This window comes from Trichosurus vulpecula, chromosome 5 (genome assembly GCF_011100635.1).
Source record: "Trichosurus vulpecula isolate mTriVul1 chromosome 5, mTriVul1.pri, whole genome shotgun sequence".
Lineage (NCBI taxonomy): Eukaryota > Metazoa > Chordata > Mammalia > Diprotodontia > Phalangeridae > Trichosurus > Trichosurus vulpecula.
The window spans coordinates 258921286-258938537 of record NC_050577.1 but is presented as its reverse complement, the minus strand read 5'-3'; the positions used below and the strand labels follow the sequence as shown (position 1 = coordinate 258938537).

General features: G+C 37.9%; 1 protein-coding gene across 1 annotated transcript in view; it reads right to left on the bottom strand.

The window, feature by feature from the left end:
- Positions 1-3234, bottom strand: part of TAFA2 (TAFA chemokine like family member 2) — a 139507-nt gene extending 136273 nt beyond the window's left edge. The window contains exon 1 of the mRNA XM_036758350.1: positions 3129-3234. Coding sequence (XP_036614245.1) covers positions 3129-3234 — 106 coding nt within the window. The remainder of the gene's footprint in view (positions 1-3128) is intronic.
- Between the last annotated feature and the right edge of the window lie 14018 nt (positions 3235-17252).

Sequence of the window (17252 nt, the reverse complement as noted above, 5' to 3'; positions counted from 1 at the left end):
CATTCTAGTGACTACCTCCTTCCACAGTCTCCTCAAGCATCATAGTACCACTCTTTAGTTTCAATGTCTCTCAAAGGACACTTGGGACTACTAGACAGGCAACCTCTTTCCCAGTGCACCTACATTGTATGAATACTAATGGATAGCAGAGTATAAAATTCACACACCTTGCTCCTTCATATTTTAATTTTAGTCCCTAACTATTGCTTCATCCAGCCTCAGGAGAGACATGCATCATCTTCTCTCCCTATGACATACACTGTTCAAGAAATTCTTCTTCTCTGAATATAATGCCAGATACCCAAAATGTAGAACTAGGGGTGCTCATAAAGCAACACCCCAGACTAATACTAGCCCATAAAACCCTTTCCACTAACTAGAACTCTTAAACTGGCAATCAAAGTTATATATAAGAAATATACTATTTTCAGTGGATTTATCATAGCCTTTATAACTAGAAAAGACTTTATTACATTGTACCAGCCCCCTCATTTTATAGGTAAGGAAATTGGGATCTAGAGTGATTCACCACAGGTTGCTTCTCATCTATTTTTAACTTAATAAATCAGATATCTTTAGATAAGTAAAAATATGGTATATTTGAATGTTTGAAATGGAATTTGGTCTGCTTTAATGAAGTATATGTTGCAGTACCTGGAAAATGACTATAAAAAATCCAAATCCAACTGACAAAAAAAGCAGTCCATTCCATTTACCAAAATAATTCATATTTAAGTCAAATCCAAATTTAAACTTTAGACTATAAAAGGCTCCAGCACTTTGTATTTTAGATTCAACAATGGGATGCTTCAATCTAACAACCATTGGGATGTGTAACAAGAGATGAAAGAAATCACGACAGATTATTGGGAACCTTAAAGTAGAGGGAGGTGATTCTTAATTTTTGTGAGGGTAAAAACCAGGGAAAAAATCACAAAACAAGCCTACCAAATGAATTCTAGATGACTTCCCCGTGAGATTATTCTCCTCTGCATCACTGTGTCCCATGATTTCACGATCTAGGCCCCAACAGATTGCAAAGTTACTCCAGGAATTTTTTTTAAAGCTTTAAGTGATTTACACCAAAATCATTTTTAAGAGCCAGTTTCTGGTGATGTATGAGGCAGAAATATGTAAACACTTTCCCTTGTGAGATGACTAACTTTATTCAAAAACCTTCAGACAAATTTTTTAAGTCAGGCAGAGTACCTTCTACAGAGAGTGGGCTGTGCTGACTCCTTGGAGAACAGCAACATGTGAGTCAGTGTTCTGACTAGATGGCCACTCTCAAGGTCAAATAAAAGTCTGTTGCCATAAAATTGGGAAGATCTTATCAGCAAATCTAATGATGTCCCTGGGCAAGGAAAAGGGTTTTTTTTTTTCTTAAACTTACCCCTAAATCATCCACGGGTATATTTTACAGAAACATAGAATTCTACAGTTGAAAGAGACCTCCACAGACATTTAGCCCAAACCATGTCTCACAAGAATTCACTAAAACATTCCTGACAGGAGGTCCTTTGGCCTTTGCCCAAATATACTCAACGAGGTATATCTTCCTACTTCCTGGGGCAGTATTTCCACTTCCTTGATATTTGATCTGTTCTCAATAGTGCAGAAGCCCAGAGGTTTGGTCAATGGCTATCCCTCCATCATAAGCTTTCCTACTCTCTCTCTCTCTCTCTCTCTCTCTCTCTCTCTCTCTCTCTCTCTCTCTCTATATATATATATATATATATATATATATATATATATATATATATATATCGCAGTGTTCCATGCAATAGCAATTAATTTCACACAATCAGCTTAGTGCACCAGAATTCAAGAAATTCTAAATTCCTGAGTGATGCAAGGTCAAACCATGATTCCACAGGACTGAAGATGAAGCGTATTACCCATCTCCTGACAGAGAGGTAGTGGCCTCAAGATTCAGAGTAAGACATACATGTTTGAACTTGGCTAATGAGAGAATTTGCTTCACTTAACTATGCATATGCTATAAGGGTTATTTTTTGTTCTTATTGTTCAATTGGAGAGGAGTAAGGAGAGAAAATAAATGGTTGTTAATTGACAAACAATAAGATTTTTTAAAAATTCTTTGTTTTTTATCTAAAAAAAGGAATTTAAAAGTAAAGCTATTACAATGACTTAACCAAAAGCCAAAAAGTGACACAATAGGGTTAGGGATAGGGACTGAACCTGTGATATTATTGGTATGGAAAACTCTGTGAGATGACAATAGGTGCATTTATAGGGGTAGGGCATGAAGAGAGGTTGAATGATATCAGATTTTCTAATTAGGGAAGTAGAACTCTTCTGAGTAATGGTAAATTATACTGAAATTTCAGAAAAACAGGAAATTGACTTCTTACGTTAGGAGTATTTGATTGTGAAGAGAATAAGTCAAAAACAGCCCATTTTTAATTCACTATATTAATCCTACTAGCCAGAAATGAAAAAGCAAAAGGTATCCTCCTGACTACCCAAAACCTTTTAGGTTTAATGTGTATCTATAGATTGAAAACTCTCACTGCTTGGCTTATCAAAGCAAAACCAGCAGCAGCACATTAAGCATATTATGACTAGTGTCTAAATGGAAGTAGAAACAGATACCTCAGGAACCGAGAATCTTCTTTCTATTGAGGAAGCAATGACATTCAGGACCGGCTGTGCAAAAACTTAGCTTTGACAGGCAAACCATTTGCATGCCATAGCAGAATGGATGTTATTAAAGATGGCTTCTTTATGATGTCTATTGCAGTCAAGAACTTCTCTAGAGCACTCATATGCTCCTTGATACATCTTTATTACATGTCAACTTAACTTTTCAACTGCCCCATCCCAGGAAGGAAAATGGCAGTGAAATTGTCAGAGTTGCAATTTCCTATGGATTGAATCGGCATGCTAAACTGATATGGCACCAATCCGGGAAACATTAAATAACCATTTCCTTCCATAACACGCCCGCCTTAGAAATCACTCTCTCTGAATCTTTATTTGTGGAGCATTCTCAGGAGAAATTTGCACCCAGGAAAATCACAAAAACTACCCAAGACAGAGTCATACTTTTTTAAAGCAGAGCCAGCTTCAACAAGGTGCTGAAAAAAGGATCTCCGATTTCTTACCTTTATGGTGGTTTGCACCAGATGCTAGCTTGCCCCACAAGGTGAGAATAAATATTATTATTAGCAGCTTTCCTTTTGTTGCTTTCTGTAAGTATCTCTTATTCATCCTGTAAAGAAAAGGAAACATGTAAGTACATGACTCTATCACATCCATTTTTACACAGTCACAGAATTTTAGACTTGAAAGCGATCTCAATAACCACCCCATACAACCAATACCCAAAAAGTAATTCTCACTGCAATATGCTTGAACAAGTTTTCCTCCAGCCTCTGCTTGAAGACCTCCAATAGGAGGACCCCATTCTTCCCTGTGCCAGTCCATTCTCATTTGAAACAGCTCTAACTATTGGAATTATTCCGGCTTCAAGTTTATGTTCATCTCTTTACAACTCCTACCCAATTGCTTCTGGTTTCTACCTCCCAGAGCCAAACAAAATAAATCTAATCCCTCTTCCAAATGACAGCCCTTCAAAGACTTGAAGACAACTAGAATTGCTCCTTCAGAGATTCCCCTTTATCCTGGATAAATAACCCCAATTCTTTCTATTAATCCTCATATCACATGATACTTCACCATCCTCACTGTCTTTCTCAGGATACTCTCCAGCTTATCAATATTTTCCCAAATTATGACACTCAGACTGAAACACAGTACTCTACATGTGGTCTGACTAGAACCCAATACAGTGGGACTATCAATTCTTTATTCCTGGAAGCTCTACCTCTCTTAATGCAACCCAAGCTACTCTGGCTGCTACGTCTGTCATCCCACACTACTGTCTCAAATTGAACTTGAATTCTGTTTAACTCCCATATCTTTTTTTCAGATAACCTGCTATCTAACCATGCCTCTCCATCTTAAACTTTCTAGGTTTTCTAGGTTTCTAGGTTTTTGGAACCTGGTAGAAGATAGCATATTTCTCTTTGCTAGATTTTATATTACTAAATTCAACTCAGTGTTTTACATCTTTGCATTTAAAAACCCCAAAAGAACCTAGTACTTTTAGTTCCTAGATTGACTCTGGATTCACCTCAAGAATTGAAAATCTTTCTCTGGTGATAAACCAGGGAAATCAAAAGTGAAATTTTCCCAAGAGCCTCATGAAGCAAGAGCTAAGTCATCCTCTATGTCTTATTTATGCTTTGGCCTCTAAGGACCTGTTTTGCTTATAATCTAAATAAATCTACTATAATTTGAAGTTACCCCAATAGTATTATGGTCCAAACAAGTATGTTTAACTCATTCACAAGTTTCAGTGCTTACTAGTTGAAATTATCATTAAATAAATCCATTGTGCTTTTGGAAAATTGTATTTCCTCATTAATTTGTCATATGACCATGGGACTTACTGGACACAGTTTTAGAGAAATTTTGTTATTTTAATCTCTCTATGGCAAAATCCGTTTCGAAAGTAAAATGCCTTCCAAAGCTAGAGAGGGACAACTTCCTTACTGCAAAAATAATAACTTGGGTCTACTATGCAATTTGTGGAGCATGCCTCATATTTTCTCAGTTATTTCAGAAGAAGAAAAGAGATGGGATAAGCATCTGATTCTTAGCAACTAAACTTAGGAACTATACTTGAAAAGAAATGGATTTTGTACAAAAAAATATGTGGAATTAACTAAGTGAACGGGAACACAGCAGAAAATAGGGAGCAGATGGGTGGTCATTTATCTTGAAGAAGAATGGGGCCCAATTATTCATTCTTCAATTCACCCCCTCACCTTAAGTAATTTAGGAGAAGTGAGACTGTAGAACAACACAATAATAAGTAGACCCTCTACAATGAGGAGTCACAATTGCAAGGATCTTCATAGTACAAGATGAATCCCAGCTTTAGAACTGGTCATCTAGTCCAGGCTCTTCAATTTATAGATGAGAACCTGAAGACCTAAAGGATGAGTAACTTGACCAAGGTCACACAGGTAATAAGCAGCAGAGTCAGGAGCTGAACACAGATTCTCAGGCTTCCAAGCCAGTACTTGCTCCACTGTAGAATCCTTCCTGGAGCTTTGGGATGCCTAAAGTTGGGAGCTTCTGGATAGATGACCTTTGCTCTCATATTAATCTGCTCTGTTGGTAACTGGTACTTCATTCATCTGTGTCCCCCATTCAACCCCAGACCATAGGGTAGGCTATGAGTAGTCCTAATCAAACACACGATGAATTTCTTGTCTGATTCAGATTCAGTCTAGGCCAGTGGTGTCATATTCAAGAGAAATGGGGCCAATAATCTATACATAAGGATGTCTGTGGACTGATTTAAAGTGTAATGCCATCTGTTTTATTGTGTTTTTCTTTATTTTGTTAAATATTTCCCAAGTATATTTTAATCTGGTTCTGGAAGCATAGCCCACATGTTTGACTCCTCTGCTCTAGACCAAGTCTGATCCCTTCCCAGTTTCTTAAGGTTACTTTTTGGCTGTGACAGATAACTTCTCTCCTTCAGTGCATGAATTCTCTGTCATTTCTCCATCTGAATTATCACACCACAAAAAATGCTACCTCCAAAAAGCAGAAAGATCTTTACTGTAACAGCAACACATTCTGAACCCTTTTCCCTAGAAATCATGAGTGTACTAAGTTACCATGTCTTCACTGAGTAAGCAAAGTTTTGATCCAGATATTTCAAGGAAAAAGCAATGCTTGTTTGAATTATTTGGCAAAACAGCCCAACAAAATGCAAACTTATCCACTCTGTAAAATTCATTTTTCAGTTAGAAACTACAAAATGAAAGTATCAAATTGATATGGGATGTCTGATATGGGAAGGGACAAGGGAATACGCATTTATAGAGTACCTACCATGTGTCAGGCACAGGCTAAGTGATTTACAAACATTATCTCATTTGATCCTCACAACAACTGGGAAGTAGGTGATATGATTATCCTTATTTTACGGTTGAAGAAATCGAGGTAGAGAGAGGTTAAGTGATTTTCCTAAGGTCACACAGCTGGCAAAAGTCTGAGATCAGATCTGAACTCAGGTTTTCCTGACCCTAGGCCAAAGGAACAGGAGGTCTTAGACCCCTTTGACTCTGACATTTACTAAGCTGTGTGATCATGAACAAATTACTTAAGCTCCCCGAGTCTTGGTACCCTGATATGCAAGATGGAGAATATACTTGTCCTACCAATCTCAAAAGGCTGCGAGAAAAATGATTGTGGAACTTTAAGGTGCTATATAGAAATGTGAGATAGGATTTATTTTGCCATTATTACTCCATTAACCTTAAAAAGAGAGATCACATATGCCTTTTCCTGTCTCAATATAGGTTAGTGTTTCTCATAAAAGAACCGTGGAGGAACCTGACAATTACCTTTCAATGCTCCAGGGTTTGAGGGAAAATGAAGTGTTCCCAAAGGAAGTAGAATTGGGGCTTCAATGGGGGAAAAGGGAATTCTGAGGTAGAAGAAGGGAAAATTGCCCCTTGTCAGGAGGCCATAGATTGGGAAAAATATAACAGGGGAGGAAAGGAAGGAAAAAAAATCTCTACAACTGGAACAAAAACAAACAAACAAAACAGATTTGAGGCTCTTCATGAAGAGCAAAAGCTATCTGTGCTAAGGAGAAAATTGGATTCCTTGTCCTCCAATGAATGATATGGTAGAGACACATATGCTTTCACTCACTGAGAGATTACCCATTAAAGGTCAGCAAAAAAAGCATGGTAGTCATCGTCAGTGATTCCCTGCTCTGGGAACACCAAGGCAGGTATTTGTCAGCCTGATAACAACAATAGAGAGGTCTGTCATCTTCCTGGCGCATGCATTGAAAAACATGACAGGGAACCTCCCAATATTTCTCAAAAAAAAAAAGACTGCCACCCACACGTGAAGTTTCTTTTGGGTTACAAACAATACTAGTCGAAAGAAACCAAAGGGTAGTATGCAAGATTACAATGTCTAGGACAAGAAACTGAAGGTACAGGTTGTATTTTCCTCATTATTTGAAATTAACATGCAAAAAGAAAAAAAATTGGATTTGGGAAAGGAACAGTGGGGATGACAAACCAGAGATTACAGGTACGAAATGTGCAGTTAACAAAGGCTGGACCTGTGAACATCTGGAAACAGAATCATTAAGTATAAAAAATAAGCACTAGTTCATTAAGAATATCTCCTACTGGACCAACCTTATTGCCTTTTTTGAAATAGTTACTAAAATTGGTAGATCAAGAGAACATAACACATTGAAGCTAGCTAGACTTTAATACAGCACTTAATTAAGTATCTCATTCTATTCTTGTGGAAAAGATGGAGAGACATGGACTAGTTCCAAGCTCAAATAGAAGCACAGACCATAAACCATAGACCAAATTCTCCACAGGCTGCATATTAACTTAGAAAACCACATAATAACATTATCTATGTTTTGTTTCAAATAATTGATTTTATTTATTTTGTTAAATATTTCCCAGTTACATTTTAATGTGGTTCAAGCCAGACCTGGGAGTGTGTTTGATAACTCTGAACTAGGTGATATTTCAATTAGGTGGATATGAAACTGGCTGAATGGCCAGATTCAAAGAGAAGTCATTAACGGTTCAATGTCAACTTGGCATCAGGTCTCTAGAGAAGTGCCCCACAGGATCTATGTGTGACCCTGTTCTGTTTAAGATTTTATCAATTACTTTAATAAAATCTTAGATGGCATACTTATTAAATCTGAAGCTAACACAACCTTGAAAGATACGAATAAATCTAAAATCTTAAAACTAAGTTTAAAAATCAGCTTCACAACTGCAGGATGTTGGGGGCATGGTTATGTGGCAGTTTCTATGATAAAGATCTAAGTTGGTATGGAAGCTCTCCCTGCCCTAGCCCCCTCCCCAAATAAAGATAATGCAATCTTGGCACATATTAAGAGAGGCCTACATAATTTCTAGGAATTAAGAGGTGATAATTCTTTGTGTTCCATTCTAACTGTTAGAGTTTGAGGATAATATTGATAAGCTGGAGAGAAAACAGAGGATAATTTTGTTGTCATTGCTGTTCATCCTTCATTCTTGAATAGGAACAATGATATCAGGAGGGTGATATCTTGACTTGGAAGTGAATTGGATTTCAGTGAGGCAGAGCTGTGCAAAGTCACCAGACTCACTCTCTCCTCCAAAGTCAATCGGATTCCAGTAGTAAGACATAATGATCAGTTGAAGGGACTCGGATGGTTTAGTTTGGAGAAGAGAAGGTTCAGGGGGGATGTGGTGGCTTTGTCCAATGATTGAAAGGGCCATGATCTAAAGGACAGAATGAACTTGTTTTATACGGTATGTCCATGTAGAGCAGAATCAGGAGCAATGAGTGGAAATGGCAGAGAGGCAAATACAACAAGAACTCACATCTATATAGCACTTACCAAAGGCCAGGCACTCTGCTAAGAGCTTGACAATCATTATTTGATCTTCATAACAACTCTGGGAGGTAGGTGCTACAATTGTTCAGTCAATTCAATCATTTCTGACTCTTCATGACCTTATTTGGGTTTTTCTTGGCAAAGATACTGGAGTGGTTTGCCATTTCCTTCTTCCCTATCCACTGGGCCACCAGCAGCCTCTTAGGTGCTATTCCCATTTTATAGATAAAGAAACTGAGGCAAAGTGGTTAAGTAATTTGTGACTTTCACAGGGTCACACAACTAGTATGTGTCTGAGGTCAAATTTCACCTCAGGTCTTCCTGATTTTAGGCCCTGTGCTGTATCAACTCTGTCACCTAGATTTGGTGTTAGGAAAAACTTCCTAAGAATCCTGTCTTGACTGAAAATGGGATAAGTTATCTTGGGAAATGGCGAATCTTCTTTTATTTGACATCTTCAAGAAAAGGCTCTATGAGCACTTGATGGTTATATTACAGTAAGGATTCCTCTGGGCTATGTGTTGAACTAGATACTGTTGAGTTTTCTTTTAACTTTAAAAATTCTGTGATTCTGGGGGCGGAGCCAAGATGGCGGCTGGTAAGCAGGGAATAGTGTGAGCTCCCTACCGAGACCCTCCAAAAACTTATCAAAAAATGGCTCTGAACCAATTCTAGAATGGCAGAACGCACAAAACAGCAGAGGGAAGCAGGGCTCCAGCCCAGGACAGCCTGGATGGTCTCTGGGTGAGGTCTATCCCACACGGAGCTCAGAGCTGGGAGCTGGGAGCTGGGAACAGAGTGGAGCAGAGCCCAGCCTGAGTGGCATGAACCATCCAGACCAGAAGCCGGGCGGAGGGGGCCCTAGCGCCCTGATTCAGTGAGCTGTGGCAGTTACGAGACTTCTCAACCCACAAACACCAAAGACTGCAGAGAAGGTTAGTGGGAAAAGCTGCGGGAGTGGAAGGAGTTCACGGTTCAGCTTCCAGCCCCGGGGGCAGCGGAGGTGGGGCAGCTACAGCTGTTGTTACTTCCGGCTCCAGGCCCACCTGGTGGGAGGAATTAAGCGGCGGATCAGAGCAGGGGTGCACAGCCTGCCGAAGATCTAAGCCCAGTTCGGGTTGGGGGTTCTTGGGGAAGGAGCAGTGCTGGAGTGGCAGAGCTGGCACCTCCCCAACAAACATGGAACATAGAACTCTGTAATCTACAAGCAGTTATACCCCACTGAAAAACTCAAGGGTCAAGTTAGTTGGTTGGGAATATGGCCAGGCAGTGAAAACGCACCCAGATTCAGTCTCAGACTTTGCATTCTTTCTTTGCTGACAAAGAAGACCAAAACATAAAGACAGAAGAAATTAATAAAGTCAAAGAGCCTACAACAGAAACCTCCAAGAAAAACATGAACCTGTCCCAGGCCATGGAAGAGCTCAAAAAGGAGTTGGAAAAGCAAGTTAGAGAAGTAGAGGAAAAATTGGGAAGAGAAATGAGAAGGATGCGAGAAAACCATGAAAAACAAGTCAATGACTTGCTAAAGGAGACCCAAAAAAATACTGAAAAATACACTGAAGAAAACAACACCTTAAAAAACAGACTAACTCAAATGGCAAAAGAGCTCCAAAAAGCCAATGAGGAGAAGAATGCCTTGAAAGGCAGAATTAGCCAAATGGAAAAGGAGGTCCAAAAGACCACTGAAGAAAATACTACTTTAAAAATTAGATTGGAGCAAGTGGAAGCTAGTGACTTTATGAGAAATCAGGATATTATAAAACAGAACCAAAGGAATGAAAAAATGGAAGACAATGTGAAATATCTCCTTGGAAAAACCACTGACCTAGAAAATAGATCCAGGAGAGATAATTTAAAAATAATTGGACTACCTGAAAGCCATGATCAAAAAAAGAGCCTAGATACCATCTTTCAAGAAATTATCAAGGAGAACTGCCCTGATATTCTAGAGCCACAGGGCAAAATAGAAATTGAAAGAATCCATCGATCACCTCCTCAAATAGATCCCAAAAAGAAATCTCCTAGGAATATTGTCACCAAATTCCAGAGCTCCCAGATCAAGGAGAAAATACTGCAAGCAGCCAGAAAGAAACAATTTGAATATTGTGGAAACACAATCAGAATAATCCAAGATCTGGCAGCTTCTACATTAAGAGATCGAAGGGCTTGGAATGCGATATTCTGGAGGTCAATGGAGCTAGGATTAAAACCTAGAATCACCTACCCAGCAAAACTGAGTATCATGTTCCAAGGCAAAATATGGGCTTTCAATAAAATAGAGGAATTTCAAGCTTTCTCAGTGAAAAGACCAGAACTGAATAGAAAATTTGACTTTCAAACACAAGAATCAAGAGAAGCATGAGAAGGTAATCAAGAAATGCAAATTGCAAGGGACTTACTAAAGTTGAACTGTTTTGTTTACATTCCTACATGGAAAGATGATGTGTATGATTCATGAGACCTCAGTATTAGGGTAGTTGAAGGGAATATGCATATATATATATGTTTAGGTATATATGTATATATATATATATATATATATATATACATATATATATGTGAATGTGGATGTATGTACGTATTTATGTGTATATGCATGCATGTGAATGTATGTATATGTATATATATATATATATGTATATATATATATATATAAAAGAGAGAGCAGACACAGGGTGAGTTGAAGATGAAGGGAAGATATCTAAAAGAAATAAAATGAAATTAAGGGATGAGAGAGCAACATACTGAGAGAGGGAGATAGGGAGAGATAGAATGGGGTAGATTATCTCGCATAAAGGTGGCAAGAGGAAGCAGTTCTGTGGGAGGAGGGGAGAGGGCAGGTGAGGAGGGAATGAGTGAACTTTGCTCTCCTCAGATTTGGCCTGAGGAGGGAATACCATACATACTCAGCTGGGTATCTTACCCCACAGGAAAGAAGAGGGAGGAAGATAAAAAAAAATAAAAGGGGGGGGAGGGCAGATGGGGGTGGAGGTAATCAAAACAAACACTTTGGAAAGGGGACAGGGTCAAGGGAGAAAATTCAATAAAGCGGGATGGGTTGGGAAGGAGCAAAATGTAGTTAGCCTTTCACAACAGGAGTATTGTGGAAGGGTTATACATAATGATACATGCGTGGCCTAGGTTGAAGTGCTCGACTTCTTAGGGAGGGTGGGTGGGAAGGGAAGAGGGGAGAGAATTTGGAACTCAAAGTTTTAAAAACAGATGTTCAAAAACAAAAAAAAAAGTTTTTGCACGCAACTAAAAATAAGATACACAGGCAATGGGGTGTAGAAATTTATCTTGCCCTACAAGAAAGGAAGGGAAAAGGGGATGAGAGGGGAGGGGGGTGATAGAGGGGAGGGCTGACTGGGGAACAGGGCAACCAGAATATATGCCATCTTGGAGTGGGGGGGAGGGTAGAAATGGGGAGAAAATTTGTAATTCAAACTGTTGTGAAAATCAATGCTGAAAACCAAATATGTTAAATAAATAAATTTAAATAAAAAAAAATTGAAGGGCAAAAAAAAAATTCTCTGATTCTGAGCCATTGAAGGTTTCAAACAATGAAGTGGTATGACCAGATGTTTGCATAAAAATAGATTAATCTGACAGTACTGTGAAGGATGGCTTGGAGGTGGGCAAGCCTAGAGGTAGCCATGCTGGGAAGAAGGCTATTGCAACAGTCCAGGTGACAGTTAGTGAAGGCCTGGACTAGGGTCATAGTAGTAGCTAGAGAATGAAGGGGAGATAGTACAGAAAGAGAATCAATAGGACTTCACAACCAATTGGACATGGAGGATGACATTTACAGTGTCAAAGAAGATCCTGAGACTTCAAGGAGTGCAATTAACAAAAAAAAAAAGAAGCTTAAAAACTCATTACAACCTCACAGTCTTTGTTGACTGAGTATACTACAATAATTATCACTAAAATAATAATTATTGCTGCAAATTTCTTTCTTAGGAAGCATCAGACTATAGACTTTATTTTAATTTTTTATTTTTAATCCGTTCCTAGACAAAACAATTGCTGTATAATGTCTAATATATTTAATTTATCTTTTTGTTTGGGATTCTGTTTAGTTAAAAAGTTCAAGCCTGCCAGAATTAGAGAAGAAAGCTCTGTTAAGTTTCCAAAGCTTGGCTGCCAAAAGGCTTGAGCCTCATTTAAGAACCATAATAGTAGTCTTTCCCCACCCAAAATACATAATTCTAGTCACCTAGTTACCTCTACTACCACTGAGCAAGTTTTAAAAAAAAATACATAAAAATAAAAAGTCTTAAGTTTTTTGCAGGCACATTATTAAAAATTTTCTTTTTTCCGTAATAGTTCATGGGTACAGTGTTCAATTTTCTGTCCAAACTTCAGTGGCTTCTTTGCCTATTTACAAGATAAGAAAAGGAACTCCTCTTTTTGGAATCTAAGGCTTTATACCATCTGGCTCTTGCCTTCCTTTCTAGCTGATTTCACATTAATCCTCCTCATGCACCCTATATTACAGCTAAGTTGACCTACTTGCTATTTCCAGTTATTAATAGTTTATCTCCCACCTCCAAACTTTTGCAAAGGCTGTTTCCCATATCTTGAATGTACTGGCTTCTCACCTTTTACAATCAATATCTAAAGGCGCAGTTCACATACCACCTCCTAAAAGCTGCCTTTCCTGATTCATACAGCTAGCCCTCTCCCCCTCATAAAATTACATTCTTAAAATTATTTGTCAAATTAACAAGCATTTACTTTCTCTCCTGCCCACCTCCTCCTATTGGAAAAAAAGAAAAGCAAAATTCACTCAAAAATACTCATAATCGAGCAAAACAAATCCTTACATTGGCTTACCTTTTAAGTGATGCACAGAGTCCATCACTACTCAAATTTAACTCGTAGTTACTCAGTATTTACTATTATTGTTCAGCCATTTTTCAGTCATGTCTGACTCTTTGTGACCCCATCTGGGGTTTTCTTGGCAAAGATATTGGAATGGTTTGCCATTTCCTTTTCCAACTCATTTTACAGTTGAGGAAACTGAGGCAAACAGGGTTAAGAGACTTGTCCAGGGACACACAGCTAATAAGTATCTGAGGTGAGATTTGCACTCAGGAAGATGAGTCTTCCTGATTCCAGGCCCAGTGGTATATCCACTGTGCCACCCAGCTACCCTCAGTAATTACTAGTCCGTATAGGTGTTATATCTCTATTGTACAAGGTAAACCCATTGAGGGCAGGGACTTATTTTTTGCTCCTTAGAAGGAAAGCTATGGCAAATCTTTTTTTTTCATTCAATAGTATTTTATTTTTTCCAATTACATGTAAAGAAAGTTTTCAAAATTCATTTTATAAGGTTTTGAGTTCCAAATTTTTCTCCTTCCTTTCCACCCCCCTCCCCAAGACAGCAAGCAATCTGATATAGTTTATACATATAGAATCATGTTAAACATATTTCCACATTAGTCACATTGTGAAAGGAGTATCAGAACAAAAGGGGAAAACCATGAGGAAGCAAAAGCAAACAAATGAAAAGTGAAAATAGTATGCTTCTCTCTGCATTCAGACTCCATAGTTTTTTTGTCTTGATGCGGTTAGCATTTTCCAAGAGTCTTCAAATTGTCTAGGATCGTTGTATCGCTGAGAAGAGCTATGTCTATCATAGTTGATCATTGCACAATATTGCTGTTACTGCGTCCAATGTTCTTTTGGTTCTGCTAACTTCACTCAGCAGCAGTTCATTCAAGTCTTTCCAGGTTTTTCTGAAATCCACCTGCTTATCTTTTCTCATAGCACGATAGTATTCCATTGCATTGGTATACCACAACTTGTTCAGTCATTCCCCATTTGATGGGCTTATCCTCAATTTCCAACTCTTTACCACAACAAAAAGAGCTGCCATAAATATTTTTGTACATGTGAGTCCTTTTCCCTTTTTTATGATCTCTTTGGGATAGAGACCAAGTAGTGGTATTGCTGGATCAAAGGATATGTACAGTTTTAGAGCCCTTTGGGCATAGTTCCAAATTGCTCTCCAGGATAGTTGGATCAGCTCACAACTCCACCACAGTGCATTAGTGTTCCAGTTTTCCCACATCTTCTCTAACATTTTTCATTTTCCTTTTCTATCATGTTAGCCAATCTGCTCAGTGTGAGGTGGTACCTCAGAGTTGTTTTAATTTGCATTTCTCTAACCAATAGTGATTTAGAGCATTTTTTCACATGACTGTAGATTGCTTCAATTTTTTGTCTAAAAACTGCCTGTTCATATCCTTTGACCATTTATCAACAGAGGAATAATGTATTCTTATAAATTTGACTCAGTTCTCTATATATTTGAGAAATGAGGCCTTTATCAGAAACACTGGCTGTAAAATTTGTTTCCCAGCTTTCTGCTTTCCTTCTAATCTTGCGCTCATTGGCTTTGTTTGTTAAAAACATTTTAATTTAATTTAATCAAAATTATCCATTTTGCAGTTCATAATGTTTTCTATCTCTTGTTTGGTCATAAATTCTTCCCTTCTCCATAGACTAACAGGTAAACTATTCTTTGCTCTCCTAATTTGCTTATGGTTTCACCTTTCATATCTAAACCATGTATCCATTTTGACCTTGTCTTGGTATATGGTGTTATATATTGGTCTATGCCTAATTTCTGCCATACTATTTTCCAGTTTTCCCATCAGTTTTTGTCAAATATTGAGTTCTTATCCCAGAAGCCGGAGTCTTTGGGTTTGTCAAATAGTAGATTTCTATAGTCATTGACTACTGTGTCTTACGTAGCTAATCTATTCCATTCATATACCACTCTATTTCTTAGCCAGGACCAAATAGTTTTGATGATTGATGCTTTATAATATAGTTTTAGATCTGTTACAGCTAGGCCCCCTTCCTTTGCATTTTTTTCATTAATTCCCTTGATATTCTTGACTTTTGTTTTTCCAGATGAATTTTATTATCATTTTTTCTAGCTCTATAAAATAATTTTTGGTAGTTTGATTGATATGGCACTGAATTAGTAAATTAGATTAGGTAGAATTGTCATTTTTATTATATTAGCCCCACCTACCCATGAGCAATTGATATTTTTCCAATTGTTTAGATCTGAGTTTATTCGTGTAAAAAATGTTTTGTATTTGTGTTCAGAAAGTTCCTGGGTCTGTCTTGGCAAGTAGACTCCCAACATTTTATGTTGTCCACAGTTATTTTAAATGGACCTTCTCTTTCTATATCTTGCTGCTGGGCTTTGTGGGTAATATATAGAAATGCTCATAATTTGTGTGGATTTATTTTATATTTTATATTCTGTGACTTTGCTAAAGTTGCTAATTATTTCAAGTAGTTTTTAGTTGATTCTCTACGATTCTCTAAGTATACCATCATATCATCTGCAAAGAGTGAAGCAATGGCAATTCTTTACAGCATAGCCTAAAAAGCAGAGACATGACCTTGTCAACAAAAGCCCATATAGTAAAAGCTGTGGTTTTTCCAGTAGCAATGTATGGCTGTAAGAGTTGGACCATAAGGCAAACTGAGTGCCACAAAATCAACCCTTTAGTTGTGGTGATGGAGAGCAATTTTGAGAGTCCCTTGGACAGCAAGGAGATCAAACCGGTTCATGCTTAAAGCAATTAATTTCAACTGGTCAAATACTGAAGCTTAAATACTTTGGCCACATAACGAGAAGAGAAGACCCGTTGGAAAAGACCCTGATGTTGAGAAAAATTGAAGGCAAAAGAAGGGGATGGCAGAGGATAAGATGGATAGATAGTGTCACGGAAGCAAAGAACATGAGCTTGGACAGACTTTGGGAGGTAGTGGTGAATAAAAGGCCCGATGTCCTGTGGTCCATAGGGTCACAAAGATTGAGAATGATTGACTGAATAACAACAAAATCCCCAACCCATAGAGAGGCACCATGCAAAGCAGCTGGAAAGCCAGACAAAAAACCTGAATTCAACTCAGTCTGACATATCCTAGCTATGTGATGCTGATAAATCACTTAACCTCTCAATGCTTTCTAACTAAGACAATAAATTGAAGAGAGGGTCCTGCTATGTGCAGTAGTAGAAGGAGTTTCCTTACTTAGGACTTCCCTATACCAGTAAAAGCACAGTCCTAGGACATGCTACGTTGCCTTGCATATAGCACACTGCCCTACACACAGCACACATTTAACAAATGTTTTTTGAAGTGTCTCATCACCAGAAATATCAATTAAAATGACATTAATTATAGCATTTATAATAAGAGTAACATTTACATAAATTTTTGAGTTTGAAAAGTACTTTACATATGTTATTTCATTCAATCTTCACAACAACTCTATGAGTTAGGTGATGTTATTATGCCCAATTTACAGATTAGAATTTCAATTTTGTATTAAAACCAAACTTTTGGAAGAGCAATTAAATGGAAAGAATATAAAGAAGCCCAGACCAGAAGCCACCTACTTAAAAATTAAAAAATTTCTATTCTAAGCAACACTCAACAAAAATAAACATTCAGATGAAAAAACAAAATGGAAAAAGATGGTACTTAAAAGTGTAAATTCCATTATGTATGTGTTCAAATTATTCCTATTTATCATTTCTTAGCCCATTTACTTGGGAGCAGGTAGGTAGCATAGTAGACAGAGTACCAGGCCTGAAGTCAAGAAGACTCATGTTCCTGAGATCATGTATGAATTCGTTATTTTAGTTCAGTCATTTTTAGTCATGTCTGATTCTTCATGACTCTAGATGGTACAGTGGATAGAGAGTGCTAGGCCTGAAGT